This window comes from Ursus arctos, unplaced genomic scaffold (assembly GCF_023065955.2).
Source record: "Ursus arctos isolate Adak ecotype North America unplaced genomic scaffold, UrsArc2.0 scaffold_13, whole genome shotgun sequence".
NCBI lineage: Eukaryota > Metazoa > Chordata > Mammalia > Carnivora > Ursidae > Ursus > Ursus arctos.
The window spans coordinates 69,017,458-69,034,905 of NW_026622797.1; the positions used below are offsets into that span (position 1 = coordinate 69,017,458).

The following is a 17,448-nucleotide window of genomic DNA, read 5'->3' on the forward strand; positions in this document are numbered from 1 at the left end:
GTTTCAAGAACACAAGAGTAGGCAATAGTATCATAGAAAAATTAAATGAGATCCAGAGCATCCAGAAGATTTGGTAGTTGAATAGGAGTGCTAATTTCAGTGTGCAATGGTGAGCACAAAAACCTGACTCAGTGAGTTGAAGAGTAAATAATAGCTGAGGAGGTAGAAATAAGGGATAAAGAAAGATTGGAGGCTTGTCAGAGAGATAAGCTATGCAGATTTCTCCCATTAAAAATGGATAACATTTAAGTACACTTATATGCTGAGATGAATAAAACGGTGATGGTTGGAGACAGAATATAGAACCAGGGAAAATGGATAGATCAAGAATGGGCTGTAGAGCTGGAATGATCATTTTGAGGCAATATGAGACTGACCCCTCATTCTAAACTGGGTGGAGCAGGTTAAGCTGGGCATGGATGTAAGTGGGTCTGGAAGAGTAGGAAACATGAGTTTGAAGATGTTCATATTGGAGAGCCTCACTTTTCACTATCAGACTGTGGGCAAGCTCTGCTGTTGGTATGGGATACAGGACACAAAGGAAGGTAGGTGCAGTGAGTGAAATTTAGGGATTAGGGAGGGGTATTGACAAAGTAGAAAAAGTGAGTAGAGATTACAACTTTGAGAAGTGGGTATTGAGGGCTATCTCAATGTACCAAGGTCACCTTGGGATTCATATCTAATTTTTTCAAGATCAGTAACAGAACCCATCCACCCTTAGAGAGAAGCAACAAACTGAAGAAGTTTTTGAAAATGGGATAGTGTGTGTGGGATCACCAACCAAATTCCAAATTAAACTGGGCATGAGATCAATTACATTTGTGGACCAATTTGCGTCATCTACTTGTTTGAAAGTGAGTCCTCAACATCCAAAGTTGAAATTTGAGTTTATATTCCACAATCCCATAATCAAGACAGTGGAAATGATCAATGAAATAAAAATAAATGAATCATGATAAAATTGTTTTCTTTTGCAGAAGCTTACCTTCTTTTGAACCCAAGTCATGAGTTGGATGTTCCTCAGAGACCTCCTAACTGGAGTAAACAAATACTCAACTGGGATTGGGCGGATTTGGTTGGCTGTTGTGTTCATCTTCCGTTTGCTGGTCTACATGGTGGCAGCAGAACATGTGTGGAAAGACGAGCAGAAAGAGTTTGAGTGCAACGTTAAACAGCCTGGTTGTGAAAATGTGTGTTTTGATCACTTCTTTCCCATCTCCCAGATCAGACTTTGGGCCTTACAACTGATCATGGTCTCCACACCTTCACTTCTGGTGGTTCTACATGTAGCCTATCGTGAGGGTAGAGAGAAAAGGCACAGAAAGAAACTCTATGTCAGCCCAGGTATGATGGATGGGGGCCTGTGGTACACTTACATTATCAGCCTCGTTGTTAAAACTGGTTTTGAAATTGGCTTCCTGGTTTTATTTTACAAACTGTATGATGGCTTTAGTGTTCCCTACCTTATGAAGTGTGATTTGAAGCCTTGTCCCAACACTGTGGACTGCTTCATCTCCAAACCCACCGAGAAAACAATCTTCATACTCTTCTTGGTTATTACCTCATGCCTGTGCATTGTGTTGAATTTCATTGAACTGAGTGTTTTGGTTCTCAAAAGCCTTATTAAGTGCTGTCTCCAAAAATACTCTAAAAGACTCAAGTCCTCAGCACAGGAGTGCCACAACCTCAGATATGTTGAATGTGGTGAGATAGGGGCTCCTCCCCTACTCCAGAATCGCCATTCAGATTCGGCCATAAGCTCACCCCAGCGAGGTGAAACGAAACTGCTTTTTGACACACAAGAGGGTTAAACAAGGAGAACCTGCACCCTTTCTCAGCAAGACCCGAGCTGCATTGGAAAACAAAGGGTGTCAGCCTCTACGTCATTAGGGAAATTTTTTTTTTCTTAATTTTCAATATGTGCTCAGCTGTATACACCAGACAGAGATCTCATTGTTGTCGGGTTCAAGTGGGTATGTGAGCTGTGTTTGATAGTTAATTGCAAATTAGTCTGCAGAAATCCAACAAGCAGCATTCTTTTAAGCGCTTAGATCCGTCAACTGGAAAATATAAAAAGTGACATTTCTGAAAAATATGACGGCCTCCAGTCTGAGGTTGAAGCACTGAGGATCTTTCCAGAGTGGCAGCCGAGGCTCCCCTCACTCAGCCCTACTTAATCTTTCCAGAGAAAGAGTATGTTGAAGGTGGGGCAGCAGCTAACCGAGGGCACACAGAAGCACTGACACTAGTGAGAAGGCCCGGCCTGGGGAAATGACTGCAGAGCCCAGGACTCCGCAAGTTAGCGCTTCCTGGGTATAAGTGGACTGGGGGAGAGGGATACACATATTACCAAGAGATATTCTGCTTAAGCCTGACACCTGAAAGGGTCACTCTAGAGTCACATGGGAAGGCAGGTCCTACCGAATACATTGACCGGGGGCAGGGTAGGACTCAAAAAGAGAACATACCCAACTTGATAATTACTTGACACTTCTACCACTGAACACTGAAATATTTTGTAAATTTCTGTATTTGTTGAACCTTTCTATAATCAGGAATTCAGAATGTATTATACAATATATCATGGTTGGCCGGCAATTTACTAGTACCTCTCTTTTAATAGAATAGATAATAAAATGTGTACTATGCTTTTACATTGGTGTGAAAAATGTAAAAAAAATTAAAATGTTTATTATTACTTGATTTGGAGCCTAGCTTCTAGGTTTTGTTTTTGTTTTTAAGAGAGAGAGAGAGCAAGCACGTGAACATGAGGGTGGTGGGTGGGAGGTAGAGGTGAGGAAGAGAATCTTAAGCAGGCTCCACGTCCAGCATGGAGCCTGACACGGGGCTTGATCTCATGACCCTGAGATTATGACCTGAACAGAAATCAAGAATCAGAGGCTCAACTGACTGACCCACCCAGGCACCCCTTACTTTCTTATTTAAAAAAAAAAAAATCACAGATACATCATCTTTGGATTTAATACTCTGATGGATGTGCATTTCTCCAGGATGAAAATGAAGTGGTTTTGTTGTGTTGTCTGTCATTTTGTTACTTGACTGCACTGAGTATTTGATAATACTCAGTGAAATAAACCTTTTCTGACAGTTTTAGAACACGACTTGCAACCCTGCTTGGTAGGGATAGCTCAGAAATCATTCTTCTCCACTGGGAATTTTTTAATGAGGTCAGTGCATTAAAAATGTAATTTTCACTAAAACTGATGTCTTCCATGGCCCTGCCCTCTTCAGCAGAAAGCCACTGCGATTCATGCATAATGAAGGTTATTTCTGTCATTATCTACAAACTGTGTCACCAACAGTGGCCATAATCTGTCTTAACGACTGTGCCTTGGACAACACAGAGAAAGCTGTACTTTGTGGTTTTCCCCATCTTTCAATTTATGCCTCAGGTCGCTCACTGTCACACTCATGAGCTTACCTCACCTTCACAAATGCAGGTAACCACTGAAAGACTTAAAGAAATACATAAATTTTTGACAGTAATAGGGAGTTAAAGAAGTTTAAGGTTTTTGGGGCCCAGATCATGGCACAGAATCTAGAAAATAGAGTTTTAGTGCACAGAACTGGAATGGAGACGATTTTTCAGTCTGAGGATAAGTTTGCTGCCAAAAATGTTTTTGAGGAGCTCGGCCTCTTAACATCAGTTATGACAACAAGGGAAAACGATTGGTGAGACATATGCATGCCTTGCTTTCCCACTTCGCGTGGAGAGGAGATGGAAAGGTAACAGGAGGCAAGGACTGTGAACGAAGTTGTTTAGACAGGAAGGGGAGTGATTTTTTTTTTCTCCTTTAAGCTTAATTAGTTTACAAAATGAGTTTCCTGTAAGAATACTCAAAATTGTCTTGGTGCCAGTGAAGCCCCAAAGCATTTGACTGAGAGAAACTGGCATTTAAATTTTGGCATCTTTATTCTCTTATCAATAAATATTTATTGAGCTATAATCAATAAGAACAAGACACTGTGCTATGTACCTTCAGAGATAAATAATTCCTGCCTCAAGAAAATCTCCACTTTCATGGAGGAGCTTGGAGGTGAAGATGGGGGAGTAGCTCACACCTGTGTCCTGCATTGACATGGTCACCTCACTTGACTTGACCCCCCTACAAGAGTGGTGCTCAGAAAGCAGACAATAACCTTAGAGATGAAGAAAGCGAGACCCCAAAATTCAGTCATTTTTTTTTCCAGGGATATACATCTAGTAAAAGCAGAATTAACAATCAACCACGGCTCTGCCTTAAACCACTTTCTCACCTCATCAGGCCTCCCGGATCACTAAACAGGTGTCTTCTTAATTTCATTCAAGCCATTCCTGAGCTATTTTGGCTCTCTAGCACTCATCCCCAAAATCTTTCTGGTTGCAGATTTTGTCTGTGGTCACAGGGTTTCTTCTCATTGGAGCTGGAGGGAATTTTTTTTTTCAGTGCTTATATGAAAGAATGTCTACGGGTGCAAGTGCCTATGGTTCCAGTCTTCCCAAGGAAATCAAACCAACTTCCTTAAGACAGAAAGACTGCAAAGTTAAGAGGAGAGGAGAAAATGGCAAAGACCTGGGGATGTCTGAACTTTTCAATCCTGCTGTCCCCGACACAGGCTCCCCTCCAACCCTGCTTTCTGCAGTTTAGTAATATGAAAGATAAATTCCCCATTTTTGCTTAAACTGGTTTAAACAGGCTTTCTGTATCTTGAAAATGGAAGAATCCTAATAAAACCATGTCTTCATACATTTCTTTCCTGTACAATTAAGAAAAAGAGGAGGTAGGACACTTCTCTTGCTCTTACTCTTCCCTTTTTAGGTATTGAGCATCCTAACTTACATGTGTGTACGTACAGAACGTTTGTGTGAATAGGGGGAGAAATGTGAAAGGATCTCCACATTATTTACGATAAAGAAGAGGTGAATTTTTTCTTTATAAATCTTTTGTTTCACTAATTTTTGTTCTTAAAATTTTAATAAACAAAGCAATTAAAAGCCCAAAGTGCCCCATCCCATCCCATGCGTAGCACACCTTTCTCAAATATCAATGCCAACTTATTCCTAGTTCGTATTTTATTTTGTTTGTATATTTAATATTGCAGAGAGCATAAAAGAGAGGGTGCATCCCACTTCTGTAAAAAAAAAAAAAATTGGCGAGGAAAGAACCAGTGGTGGACCATGTAAAGGCAAAAAGTGTCAGCATTCCTTTGGATTTTATGACAAAATCCCAAGGGCGGTGTTCTGAGAGAAACCTACCAGAAGCTCTTTCTTTAGTATAAAATTGGGTCTTTTCTCACAGAGCGAATCTTCCTTCAGCTGTAGAGGACAATGGTAATTGTGGGGAGTTCTGAGAATTTTCCACAGACCTATCTTGTTCCTACTGAGTCAGGGAAATTTTCCTATTCTAAGAAGATAAAGATTATTATTTAAAAGGCTGTGATGTATCCATATATTCTGTTTGAAAACAGAGTAAAATGAATTCTGATGTTACCCAAATAGGTCAACATTCCCATCTACTTAAAGGTGAAGTATCTGATTCTTCCCCTACTATGGAGATTTAATTTTCTATTAAAGAATATTGTTCAGAGAAAAGTAATATACATAACTTGTTAATTTTTTTTGTCTTGAAAATTTTTTTTCAGACATTAATGCTGTCAGAGTAGAGATGGACAGATGGCTGTGGTATAGAGCTGTCTGTACAGAATAAAAGGAAATTGAAGAAGTGGACTCCAGTTTTCTATCCTTTAGGAAAAGGTCACTGTTGAACTCTGTGCAATATACTGGGTCCAGAGAAGACAAATATTAAGCAATCCCATTTCACTTTCTTGCTATAAAAATTTCATTAACTAAATTGATGATCACCAATCCCTTGTAACTAAAAGAAGTATCAGTCATTAGGTTAAACAAGTGCTTTCATTTATAAAGCATTTATTTCAAAGGCGAGTCAGTGCAGTAACTTGAGATTTGACTTTCTACAGAAGACTAGCAAATGCGATAAACCAATCTTCTCGGACAAAATGACTTCTAATTACATTAATTTGATGATGACATTAAAAACCACTCACTGTGGCTAAGGTGAAGGTTGTCTTATTCATCTTTTCATATCCTGTATCCCCACAGTATAGGTCCCTGGTACTTAGAAGTTCAAGGTTTCTTGGGGAAAAAATCTGTTCCTCTTGCTTCTTCCTTCTTTTGTGGACCCAACCATTTACTCCTCTTCACCTAAAAGAATCTGATTTTGTTGGAGGTGGCAATGTCCCCAACTAAAAAGTCATGTTTCCAGGTCTCCTTTCCCTGTAAAAGTAGCAATGTGAAATCTTCTGGTCAAAACAAGATTTTTTGACCAATGCTTTGGGGAAAGTTAAAAAGTAGGGCTGACATAGCTTGAAGCTTCTTTTCACTCCCCATCCCCTTCCTGCCTGAGACACCACAGCTAGAGCTGCAGTAAACATCTTTCTACCATGAGGGGACTTTGAGGATGGAAGCATGACCTTATGCATGAAGCAGCAGAAAGACAGCTCCTGGGACATTTGCTGCCATCTGTCATGGAATCGCCATATTAGCTCTGAAGTCACTATTTCCATGCTTTTGTTTTTGTTGTTATGTGAGAGAGAACTCCTACCTGATGTAAGCCATTGCCTTGTTAGGCTCCTTTACTTATCGCCAAAAATAGCTCCTGACTACATTCATGTTAGTGATTGGGTTGAAGACACAGAAGATATGCTTATATCTACCGAACACAAAAGAAATGACCAGTATGTTGAATGTCAGACATAAAACATGATTAAAAATCTCAGTGGAATTTTGTTCAGAACAAGTCAGATGAAATGGAACACATAGTCATTCTGCATCAAGATTTAAAACTTTAATATGAGACAAGGATTGATATTAGTTCATGACATAAAGTCCTTGGAGTTTAAGCTTATGCCTTAGAAATGAGCAAAGTGTAGTATAAGACTATTGAAAACAAGTTAAACTTGTTTTGAAATTGAATTGAAAACTTCTTGTTGGAAGTTTGTGTCCGGACTATAGGGAATGATTTTCCCAATCTTGAAAGAGAAATAGCTTATTGCATGTTCCAATGTTTCAGAACCAGGACTAATTGGTGAATATCAAAGAGACAAACATTTTTATCTACTATAGAAATATTCTATTAATTCGAACGACCTCAAAATAAAATGACTGCCCGGTAAAGTAGTGAGAACCCTAACACTGAGAGAGATGATCAAGAATATTCCTGAATTGTACGGCAGGTATATAGCTAAACGATCTCCAAATGTCCTTTTGCCTCTCGAAGATTCTATGGCTCTCATACCTAGAGTATACTGGGTAATGGCAAAATAAGACTTTGTATTGGTTATCTCATTATATAAACCTGACACCATAGAAAGATCTCTCATAGAGAATCACCTTTAAAAAACAAATTTAATGTACAATAAGACACCTCTTTAAACAACTTAGGCAGTTTCATAGAACTGATTATAACAAGATTTATCTTTTTTTTTAAAGATTTTATTTATCAGAGTGAGAGAAAGACAGAGAGAGAGAGAGAACACAAGCAGGTGGAGGGACAGAGAGAGAAGCAGACTCCCAATTGAGCAAGGAGTCTGACCTGGGACTTGATCCCAGGACTCGATCCCAGGACCCTGGGACCATGACCTGAGCCAAAGGCAGACACTTAACCGACTAAGCCACCCAGGCATCCCAAGATTTATCTTCTTTATAATCATGGCATCGTAGTAACATGTAAGGTACTTAATATTTTCTATAATTTCATTCTTTTCTCCACCTTGAAAAATATAATTTCATTTCAAGGCTTGGATCAAATATTTCTACCAGAGAGCATTTTTTAAAAATGTAAAATGGGGATAAATCATACATATGTCATAGCTTGTTAACCAGATTAAAGATGATCCATGCAAAGCGTTGGTAAATGGAGATTATTTTTTTCATGTTAGATATTGTAATTAACAATACATGGCTTTATTATATCACTTATCCCTATATAATTTGCTTGTGCATTTGTATCCCCCTCTAAATTACGAGCATACTGAATGTGGGCAAGAGCCATATCCTTTGCCATTGTACCCTCAAGGCTTAACCCACAGTAGTAGCTCAGCAACCATTAACATATTCATGAATCTTACAGCCAGCTATGTTGCATGAACTAAAAAAATCATGGTATTCTGGAATGGAAGAAATCTTTTGAAATGCTTATAATGAGAAGAGTACAACTCAGAATGATGGAAGTGACTTGCCTAATCATTACATAAAGTGATGGAGTAAGAATACAGGATTTTTTTTTTTAACTCCAAATCTAGTCTTTCAGAAGTTTTCTGTACAAAGTTGTTTCAAAGATCTTTGGAACATTGGTATCGCATAAAATAACCAACTGCATTGCACTCCGTTGTTTTTTGTTGTTGTTTTTTACCTTAGTGGTCAACTAAATTCCGATTTTGTTGGGAATGACAATGTGCCCAGCTTAAAAAAAAAAATGTACATTTCCAAGTCTCCTTTGCATGTAGAGGTAGCAGTGTGACCACCTTCTTGTCAAAACAAGATTTTTTGCTGTTTTCGATAGTTAAAAATACATATAATACATGCAAGGTCACTCTAGCCTGTTTCATTATAAATGGTGGTCTATTAAAAAACATACATCATACTCATTTCCCAATTTTCAAAACTGTACTTCAATAACTGTTCAATTTATCGTTAAGTACTCAAAAATATAAATGACCACATCTTAGCCCATGTCCTTTATAACGTATAAATAAAAAATGGAAAAGTAATTTGTTTCAATTTCTAGAGCTTCGCTCTACACCACATTTCCTATGTTAGCTTGCCATCTTGTGGCCTCTTATTCCTGTGCAACTCAGTATCTGACCACCACACACTCCACACATCCACTTTTTCATTTGTTTTATACTATGCAGCATGTACGTTGGGTGCACATCCAATTTCACTCCCAGTCCAACTTCACGCCAGCAAAGGTTGACAAACCTGTAGTCAGAAACACAAATGCTGGCAGCTACAAGTGAATCACCTAATTAAAAAAAAATATGCTCTGAGAGACAAGTACTTAAAAAACATCTGAATATTTATTGAATAGAACATGCATACGTTTGCTGAGAAGGAGTGTACGTAATTTTTTTTTGGTGAAGTCAATATGAACATGGCCTCTGATAAAGATGGGAAAGCAAGGTTTTAACAGGATTGAGATGTAGATTTTACCAAATCAAAATAGTGACATGGTCTTTCTTCCCATTCTGACAGAATTATAAAATCGACTACAATGTTTGCTTTCTCTGCTGAAGGTATACATACGTGTGTGTGTACACGCACATATATACCATTGTGACTACAATTTAAATTTTCCTTCAAGCAGTAGTCTAGGTTTAACCTCAGTAAGAACATATGGGTCTCTAAGAATAGATGAGTCAGGTGGTGACATATGAATAAAAACTGTGACAATTACCTCCAATACCAGCTACTTCCTTTCTATGGCTGTGATTAAATGAGTTGACATATAATGAACTCAGAGGTCTGACACAACTGTTTATTAAATATCATCTATTGCCCTTATGAGACAGGGAACGCCAGATTTCAGTCTTTGGCTTCCCAAACCTCCCTTCCAGGATCTCTGAGCTCAGCTCCTTAACTGTTGCTCCCCTGCCTGCCCAACTCAGTGTTGCCGAAGACCGGAAGGCTCTGATGAATGGAGCACGTCTTGCCCTTTGCTTCAGAGCTGTACTTCTGAGAAAAGCTGCCTACACCGATTCTACAGCTTGGTCAATGAAAAGGGAAAGAAAAAAAAAAATGTATCCAACCTGTAGGACTGGGTTTCTGCCAACAATTTTAAAATCAAAATTCAATTTTTCTCTCATTGTTGGGAATATTGGCTTAGAGAAAAAGAATAACACAGTTAAAATCTCAGTGATTACACACAACCTACCATTTTGTGGTAGAAAGGCTCACACCATTATACAGAACATTCTGGATGATTCTGGTCATTTCACTTCTAGCAGAACAGCTGTTGCCTTTCATACTTCTGGCTCATCAACTTTGGCTGGGGAGCTGGTGTAGGATCAAGATTTTACTGGAAGAAACTAGAATTGCTTTAGTTTCTCATTTTATACTGGTAACATGTAGATTACGTTAAGAAACCTTATTTTTGAAGTGTAAGACCATCAACATATACCACGACATGTGACAGAACTTAAAATTTTGCCTTATTTACTCATAAGTATATTGCACTGCCTCCCATAATTGCAATGATAATTTTCACTCTATAATCCTGACACTCTCCACATTCATCCTTCTGCTTTTCAGCCAGCCGGACAGTAAAGAAAGCATTCTAAGCGAGGGGTCAGACCTGTTTTGTAGGTTTGTTATTACAAGTCATTACATTTCTCCATGTCACTGCCCTCATCTATAAAATGGTTGCTACTTTTTCTATTCCTCTTATGGGGCAGGGCTTGAGAATTCCATTTTAAACTGCCTAAATAAGGTGAGACCACCACCCAAATGCCGTCACAGGATGAGCAAATTCCTTTTGAGAGCACATATACTTGAGAAAAACCTTGTAATGCTCCAGCTTTAAGAAGCTGTTAAGTAGGTTTAGTAAATACTTTTAAGGATTGTTTTGAAATTTTCAAATAAGTAAATGTAATAATAATTTGTTTACAGCTGTGTTTTAGGGTTGGAGGTAACAGGAATTGCCAAAATGACTTGAATGTTTGGACTGTATTGATTACAGAAATGTTTTTTCAAATATGTAAGAGATTCTTTGTATACCCCATCCCCTTTCCCAACCTTAAGTGTTTAGGTGTTGGTTAACATCTTGAAGCCTCCACATAAAAGGATTTACTTTAGCTTGGTGAGAAGGGGTCACTCTCCTTGTAGGGGTGACTCCTAGGTGCCTGTTCCCAATGAAGAATTTCCTGGTGTGATCTGCTCCTTAATAGTTTGAAAGCTACTCTGTCCTCAAAACCCCAGGGACTTAAACACTTCACTGCTACGGAGGGACCACAGCACATGAGGGGTATCACTATCACCCTGACGTCCCTTTCCTCTTCTCCAACCTGTCCTGGGTAACAGGGATTTTTATTAGGGAATCTAGAGATGGTAGTACCAAAGGCAGTTTTAAGGGCAGCCTGCATAGTGAATATCCTTTTGACATGCCCATAGTTCTTTGAGGGAACACAAGAACCTAGAAGCTGAAATGGCAGCAAACAAAACATCGGACTACTTGTTTCAATTACAGGGCTCCCAATACACTGACTATAGAGTGAGAAGAGAGCTGGTCAGAATCCATTCTACCCCTCCACAACTGCTTACTTCCCTTTCTCTTAGCTTCTTTGGTTTAAGAGTACACGGCTGTAGCAAAGATCTCTAGTAGTGAGCCCTTTGTTGTTCTGTGCTCCCTACCTTCAACAACACAGCTACCTTCTTCACAGTGCAGATGTGATTCCAGAAGTTCATCTTTTTTCCCCCTTTGGAGTCAATATTGATTAACCGTAAACAACAACAAATATACATATGTATGTATGTACGTATATAACATTAAAAATATCATTTACAAATTATCTACTAATCACCTGGGGGGGGAATTCTTTTCAGCAACCACGACAATTTTTACATCATTCCAAATAAAGACATTGAGCAACTTGTTATTTCATTTGGCTGCCTATGCTTTCCAAATAAAGGCATATACAAGCCCCGGAGTCAAGGAACATGGTTTCAACTCTTGGCTATGCCACATACTAGCTGTGTAACTCTTAGGCAAGATACTTAGCCTTTCCTCACCTTACGCAATTTCATCTTAAAATGAGAATATTAGCACCTAAGAATTAATGTTAGAATAAATGGAAATACAAGGAACTTTCTTAAGCACAGTCTAGCACATACTAGCAGCCAAGAAATATTAACTGTTACTATCATTAGCAGATCTGATACATGGGACCTAGGCCTGGAGAGCTAGAAAGAGCAGGTTCTTGTTAGACTTGCAGCCTTGGTCTTGAAGAAGTATTCAAAGTTTCTCTCCTCTTGGTCACTAAAAATGCCCTCTCCCTACTACCTCCATTCTTACTATTCGAATTCCTTTCCCCCTGACTTCCGCTTAAGCCTTTCAAATTCTATTAATTATGTTCTTTAAAGAGTTATCTCTAGGACTGTTTGCCACTTCACAAATTTGTATTCTGTAACCTTAACTGAATCTGGATTTCGTAAGACTTCTGGGCCAAGAGGATACAAGAAACTACTTTCCCAAACTCCTTACGTGTTCCACTTAGCCTGGAAGCATTCTCCCTGACAAACCTTAATTAAGGACGTCAGCACTTGACTCTGTCTCCTTATACCCAGTTCCTACTAGGGATATCTTCTGTACACAGTCCATTCAATAAATTAGACAAAAATTCTTTAAAATTTTCAACTCCAACAACTCTCATCTACATTCTAATTCAGCAATCTACTATAGCCATTTCCAAACACTTAATTTCAATTTCACAAATTTCAATGCCCTGGTGTTTCATACCTAAATCTTGGCTTTATTCCCATTATACTCTCTCTTTGGTGCCACAAAGACCTCCAGTCCCTTGACCACTCTCTTCTCTTCAGTCCTTTTGGCTTTGTTTCCTTCTCTAATTGGGCCTAATTCATCGATGTATTTACTCCTGCCAGGACTATTCAAACTCTTCTCTTTCTCCTCCATTCAAGTTGAGGAAGAGTACTGGAAATATTACATAATCATACAGATGGTGCCACTACAAGATCATGTTCTCAACTCAGCTGTGCTGAATGCTATCAGTAATCCTTTTATATCTGCTACTTAGCTCCTTCTCTTACTCTTCAACTCAAACCTTTAATTTAAACCTTGGTTTCCTACTCTTCCAAGGCTTGCTATTCTGTACATTTCTGTTTCCTTTCTTGATGACAAGGAGCTCAACATTTCTATTTAACAACAGTCTAAGAGTAGGGCGCCTGGGTGGCTCCATCGGTTGAGCATCTGCCTTCGGCTCAGATCATGATCCCAGGGTTCTGGGATCAAGACCAACATCGGGATCCCTGCTCAGTGGGGAGCCTGCTTCTCCCTCTCCCTCCGCTTGAGCTCTGTCAAATAAATAAATAAAATCTTTTTTAAAAAACCCAAAACAATAGTCTAAGAGATGTCCTTTTAATTGTGTACAGCTAGTATTTCTAACCTGCGTTCTTAGGAGCAGGTTCCATCTACTACTCTAAACTTCTATCTCTTTAACAGCTACCTCCCCAGAATCCACAAATATTCAAGATTCATCTCAAAATCCTTTAAATGTGGGAAAGCACTGACCCATTTCCTTTTCCTTTGTGCAAGACACTTAAATAATTCATTGCCTTGACTTCCTTAGCTCATTCACCAATTGAATATAACTAGACAAACATCCATCACTTGACATCCACTAAAACTTCTTAAAGATCAAAGATTAATTTTAGTAGCCTCTTTATTAATGATCTCCCAGTGGCACAATACAGGACCAACTACCCTTCATTATTCTCCTCCAGCTTCCATAATGCCCCATACCCTTACCTCCATTCCTGGTCCTCACCTAACTTAAACCTTCCTTTCCAAGTCGTCTTTGCTAGTTTCTTTTTTTCTGCCCGCAAAGTGTTGGTGTTCCTCACGGTTCTCTCCTTGGTGATTTATCATTCCCTTCATGCTTGCTCTTTCTTCCAATTCCAGCAAAATGTAGTAAGTGCTCACTCTATCTCAGATTTCTAAGCAAAATGCCCGTGAGACAGAATCCAAGATACTTGTATTCAAGGGATCAAAGTCCACAACTGTAGTTTCAGACCCCTATAAAGAACTTATCACTATTCCTCTCTGCCTTAATGACCTATAAGAACCTCAAACTCAATATTAACCGTTCTTCCAACCCTATTCCTTCTGTATTACTTTGACATACAGAGTCACCATTCACAATTACTCAAGCCAAAACTTAAGAATTTTACAACATATGCTACTTTTCACATCTTAACCCCCCCCCCCTACCAAATCCTTCTCATTGGAACTTAACCCCTCTCTACCAAATCCTCAATGGAACTTGAATATGCTTGATTTGCCTATACTGTAAAAAACTGGTTGGACTCCATGACACTCTAGCTACCACTGTATCATTCCTCTTTTTTTTTTTATTTCAATAAAACACCAAAATAGGTGTTTACACTTGCTCTCTACACTTCTCGAACTGACTTCCACTCAAACTAAGTAATTGCAAAGATCATGGATTACTTTCCCACCGCTAAATCCAAAGGATACTTTACAATTCCCTTATCTCAGCAGAATATGACACCTTGAAATTGTCCCATCCTACAAGTCTCATGATTTTTTCCTATTTCTCTTTTAATGTACTTTGAAATTCTGAGTTTCTCAGTTAGGTCCTGGATCCTTTTCTATATATTCTTCCCTTAGGCAATCATCAATTCACAAAACTGCTCTTTTATCCTTCCCTACCTAAATAAAAAAATTTCCTTTCTCCATCCACTCCCCTCAGACCCACTAAAACCAAAAACCTGCAAATTTTCTCCATTTCTATCCTCTTTTCCCAAAACCCATAATGATCATGTCCTGTCAACTATTCTAGATCTCTCAAGTCCATTCACTTCTCTCCTTCAGCCATCACCACTCTTCAAGACAGTATTCGCTTTTCCCTGGACAACTTGGGACAGCCTCCTTAACTGGTCTCCTTGAATTTTCCACAGGAACACTCCACTTCCTCACCAGAAAATGAACTTCAAAAAACAGCCTGGAGTTTTCTCTAACTTCCCTCTCCTTATCTCCTGCTTTAGAGAAGTCTTTATTAACTGCTTTCCTTCACCAGACTACATAGCATCAAATTCTTACCCTATTATATATTCTTACAATGCCCTTAGCACTAATAATTATAGCAATTGTGTAGACTCGGAGCTCTAGGAAAGTCAGAATCAATTCTCTTTATCCCCCATTTAAGCATTCAAGTTGTTTTTACTACCACTAAATATGTACTATGTCCAAGGTTGCGGATTGTTCTTTGGCACAGAATAAAAAAGCAATTATAACCTGATAAACGCTATCAAGGAAAGTTGAGTGCTGCAATGGAGTAATGGTTAATGAGGCTGAGGTCTAAGGCCTAAAGAATGAGTGAGTTAGTACACAGTAAAATATAGCATTCCAAGCAGAAGGAACAACTAGTGCAAGGGCCTTGAGATGTGAAAGAGCCTGGTTGGTTTGACAAACTCAAACGAAAGCAATGTGGCTAGAACACAATGGGCAAAGGAGAGCAACAAGATGTATTTAGATAGGCAGGCATCATAGTAAAACAAACACCTTATTCAAAGGGCAATGTGAAGAAAAAATTTCCTTTCTCCACCCACTCCCCTCAGACCCACTAAAATTACATTAAAAAAAAAATTAACCTAGCTGTTTGGTGGGGAATATTCTGGAAGAAAGCTCATAAGGAGAATGTTACAGTGGTCTAGGCAAGAAATGATTTGGATGAGAAGTGGGTTCCTTTTTTGCTTGAGACAAAAATCCCTGTAATTGTGACCAAACATAGAGAAAGGGTGTGAATTGGTTACCATATGTTAGAGAACAGAGATTGAGAAACCTAGGTAGTGATTTCACTTATCCAGACAAGGAATACTGGAAGATGAACAGATTGAAGATGGGGTAGAGAAAGAAATGATTTGGAGGTGTTAGTTTAACTGAGGTAGGCAGTTGAAATTACAAGCCTGGAACTATGAAAAGTTTGTTCTTAGAGGTATAAATTTGGGTGTGACAGAAGATTCATACTGAATGCCAGAGAACAGACTAAATCATCCAGAGAGAGAGTGGAAACATACACACGCGATAAGCCAAGGTGAGGTATTGGGAGAGGAAGTAGGGTTGGACTCAATGAAGCAGCAGCCAGAAAAGGGAAGATAACCAAGAGAGTATTTCCAAGAGTAAGTCATCAACCCTGCAGAATGCTCCTAAAGCAGTGAATGAGCAGAAAAAAGAACAAATATGGCAGCATGGAAGAGAATGATCCTGATGAAAGCAATTTCAGAACAGTTGTGGGGATATATAAAGTGGGACTAAATGAAAAGAAATGGAATGTTTGACAACTCAGATTAGCTCTGATGGGAACCAAATACAAGGGATTACAGTTAGATGGAATCGCCCTTCCCACCTCCTTTTATTAAGAACAGGAGCTACTAGGACACATATATAGACTGTTGAAAAGGATCTAGTAGGAGAAAGTTTGATGAAGACAGAGTACCTAATTCAAAGTTTTTGAGGTTAGGAAGGACTGATTTTTTGATAAGCATGCAGATCTATAGATGGGCTCATAAATCTGGTGGTGAAAAGTGGAGAAAATTCCTGTCACATTTTTTCTATTTTCTCAGCAAAATGTGATTAAAAGGGCATTAATGAGGGGAGTAGAAAAACTGGAGAAAAAAAAAGTCATTTAAGTTTGTGGAAGCAAGTTATTACAATAACACTGCAGAAAAACTGCCAGTTTTGAGTCTCTTTGAGATTATAAACTTGCCTGTTGTAACAATTTCCTCCCATTCAACTGCTCAAGAGCAGACAGAAGGTTTTGAAATTGTTCTAGATCATAACACAGAGAGGGGGCATGGTCTGAGGATACCTGCAAAGAAGTGGATGTAACAGAGGGAACTAGTCTCTTAAGTAGGACAAGTTGAAGACATGGTGAGCAGATGAACAATGAGAAGGTGGTAGGATTAACTGACTAGTTGCGATGAGGTAGAATTATTTTTTTAGTGGAGATATCCCAAGCAGGTAGGATAGCAGTTTGTGGCTGGACAAAGGGAATCTGAATTCCAAGTATGGAAGTGATCATGTAGGGCTCCCATTTATGGAGAGCAGATCACTGAAATGAAGCACCTCAAATGAGCAAACCCATAGAGAAATAAAGCAGATACTATCATTTTGTTCACTGAGAGGTAGGTAGTGTTGGGAGGCACAGATAACAAACAATATAAAATTAAAAACTGTTATAAAAGGACATGTGAAACTTATCAGTTGGAATGGACAAATTGGCCAATCAGAAAAATCGCCATTTGTAAATAGCTGATACAATCTGCACTGGGGCACACACCTGCTGATTCTCAGCCCTCGTTTAATGAATGTCATTTTAGAGGAGTGTTACCTAAAATGTGCTCCCTAGAACACTAAGTTAGTAGGATATATCTAAGTATTAACATCAAAAAAGAAAAATATTTTCATTGTCAATTAAGTCTGAAAAATTCCCATCATTTAACAGTTAATGTGTTCTCTGCACAGAACTTCCAGTCTCTAATACACTACTATGCACTGGATTCTTTAAGAGCAAGCTAGAACGTGCAGTTTAGAAACCTTTGGTGACAGACGTTCCAACCTGGTAGTATCTCACTACAATAAACGCTTTGAAAAAGGGTGCCTTACAGTTCTA

At 38.8% G+C, this 17,448-nt stretch overlaps 1 protein-coding gene across 1 annotated transcript; it reads left to right on the forward strand.

The window, feature by feature from the left end:
• Positions 1-984: 984 nt before the first annotated feature.
• GJB7 (gap junction protein beta 7) lies at positions 985-14,002 on the forward strand. The gene has a single exon (XM_057311206.1). It carries the CDS (start codon positions 1,005-1,007, stop codon positions 1,809-1,811), a length of 807 nt encoding a protein of 268 aa, XP_057167189.1. The 5' UTR covers positions 985-1,004; the 3' UTR covers positions 1,812-14,002.
• Positions 14,003-17,448: the final 3,446 nt, after the last annotated feature.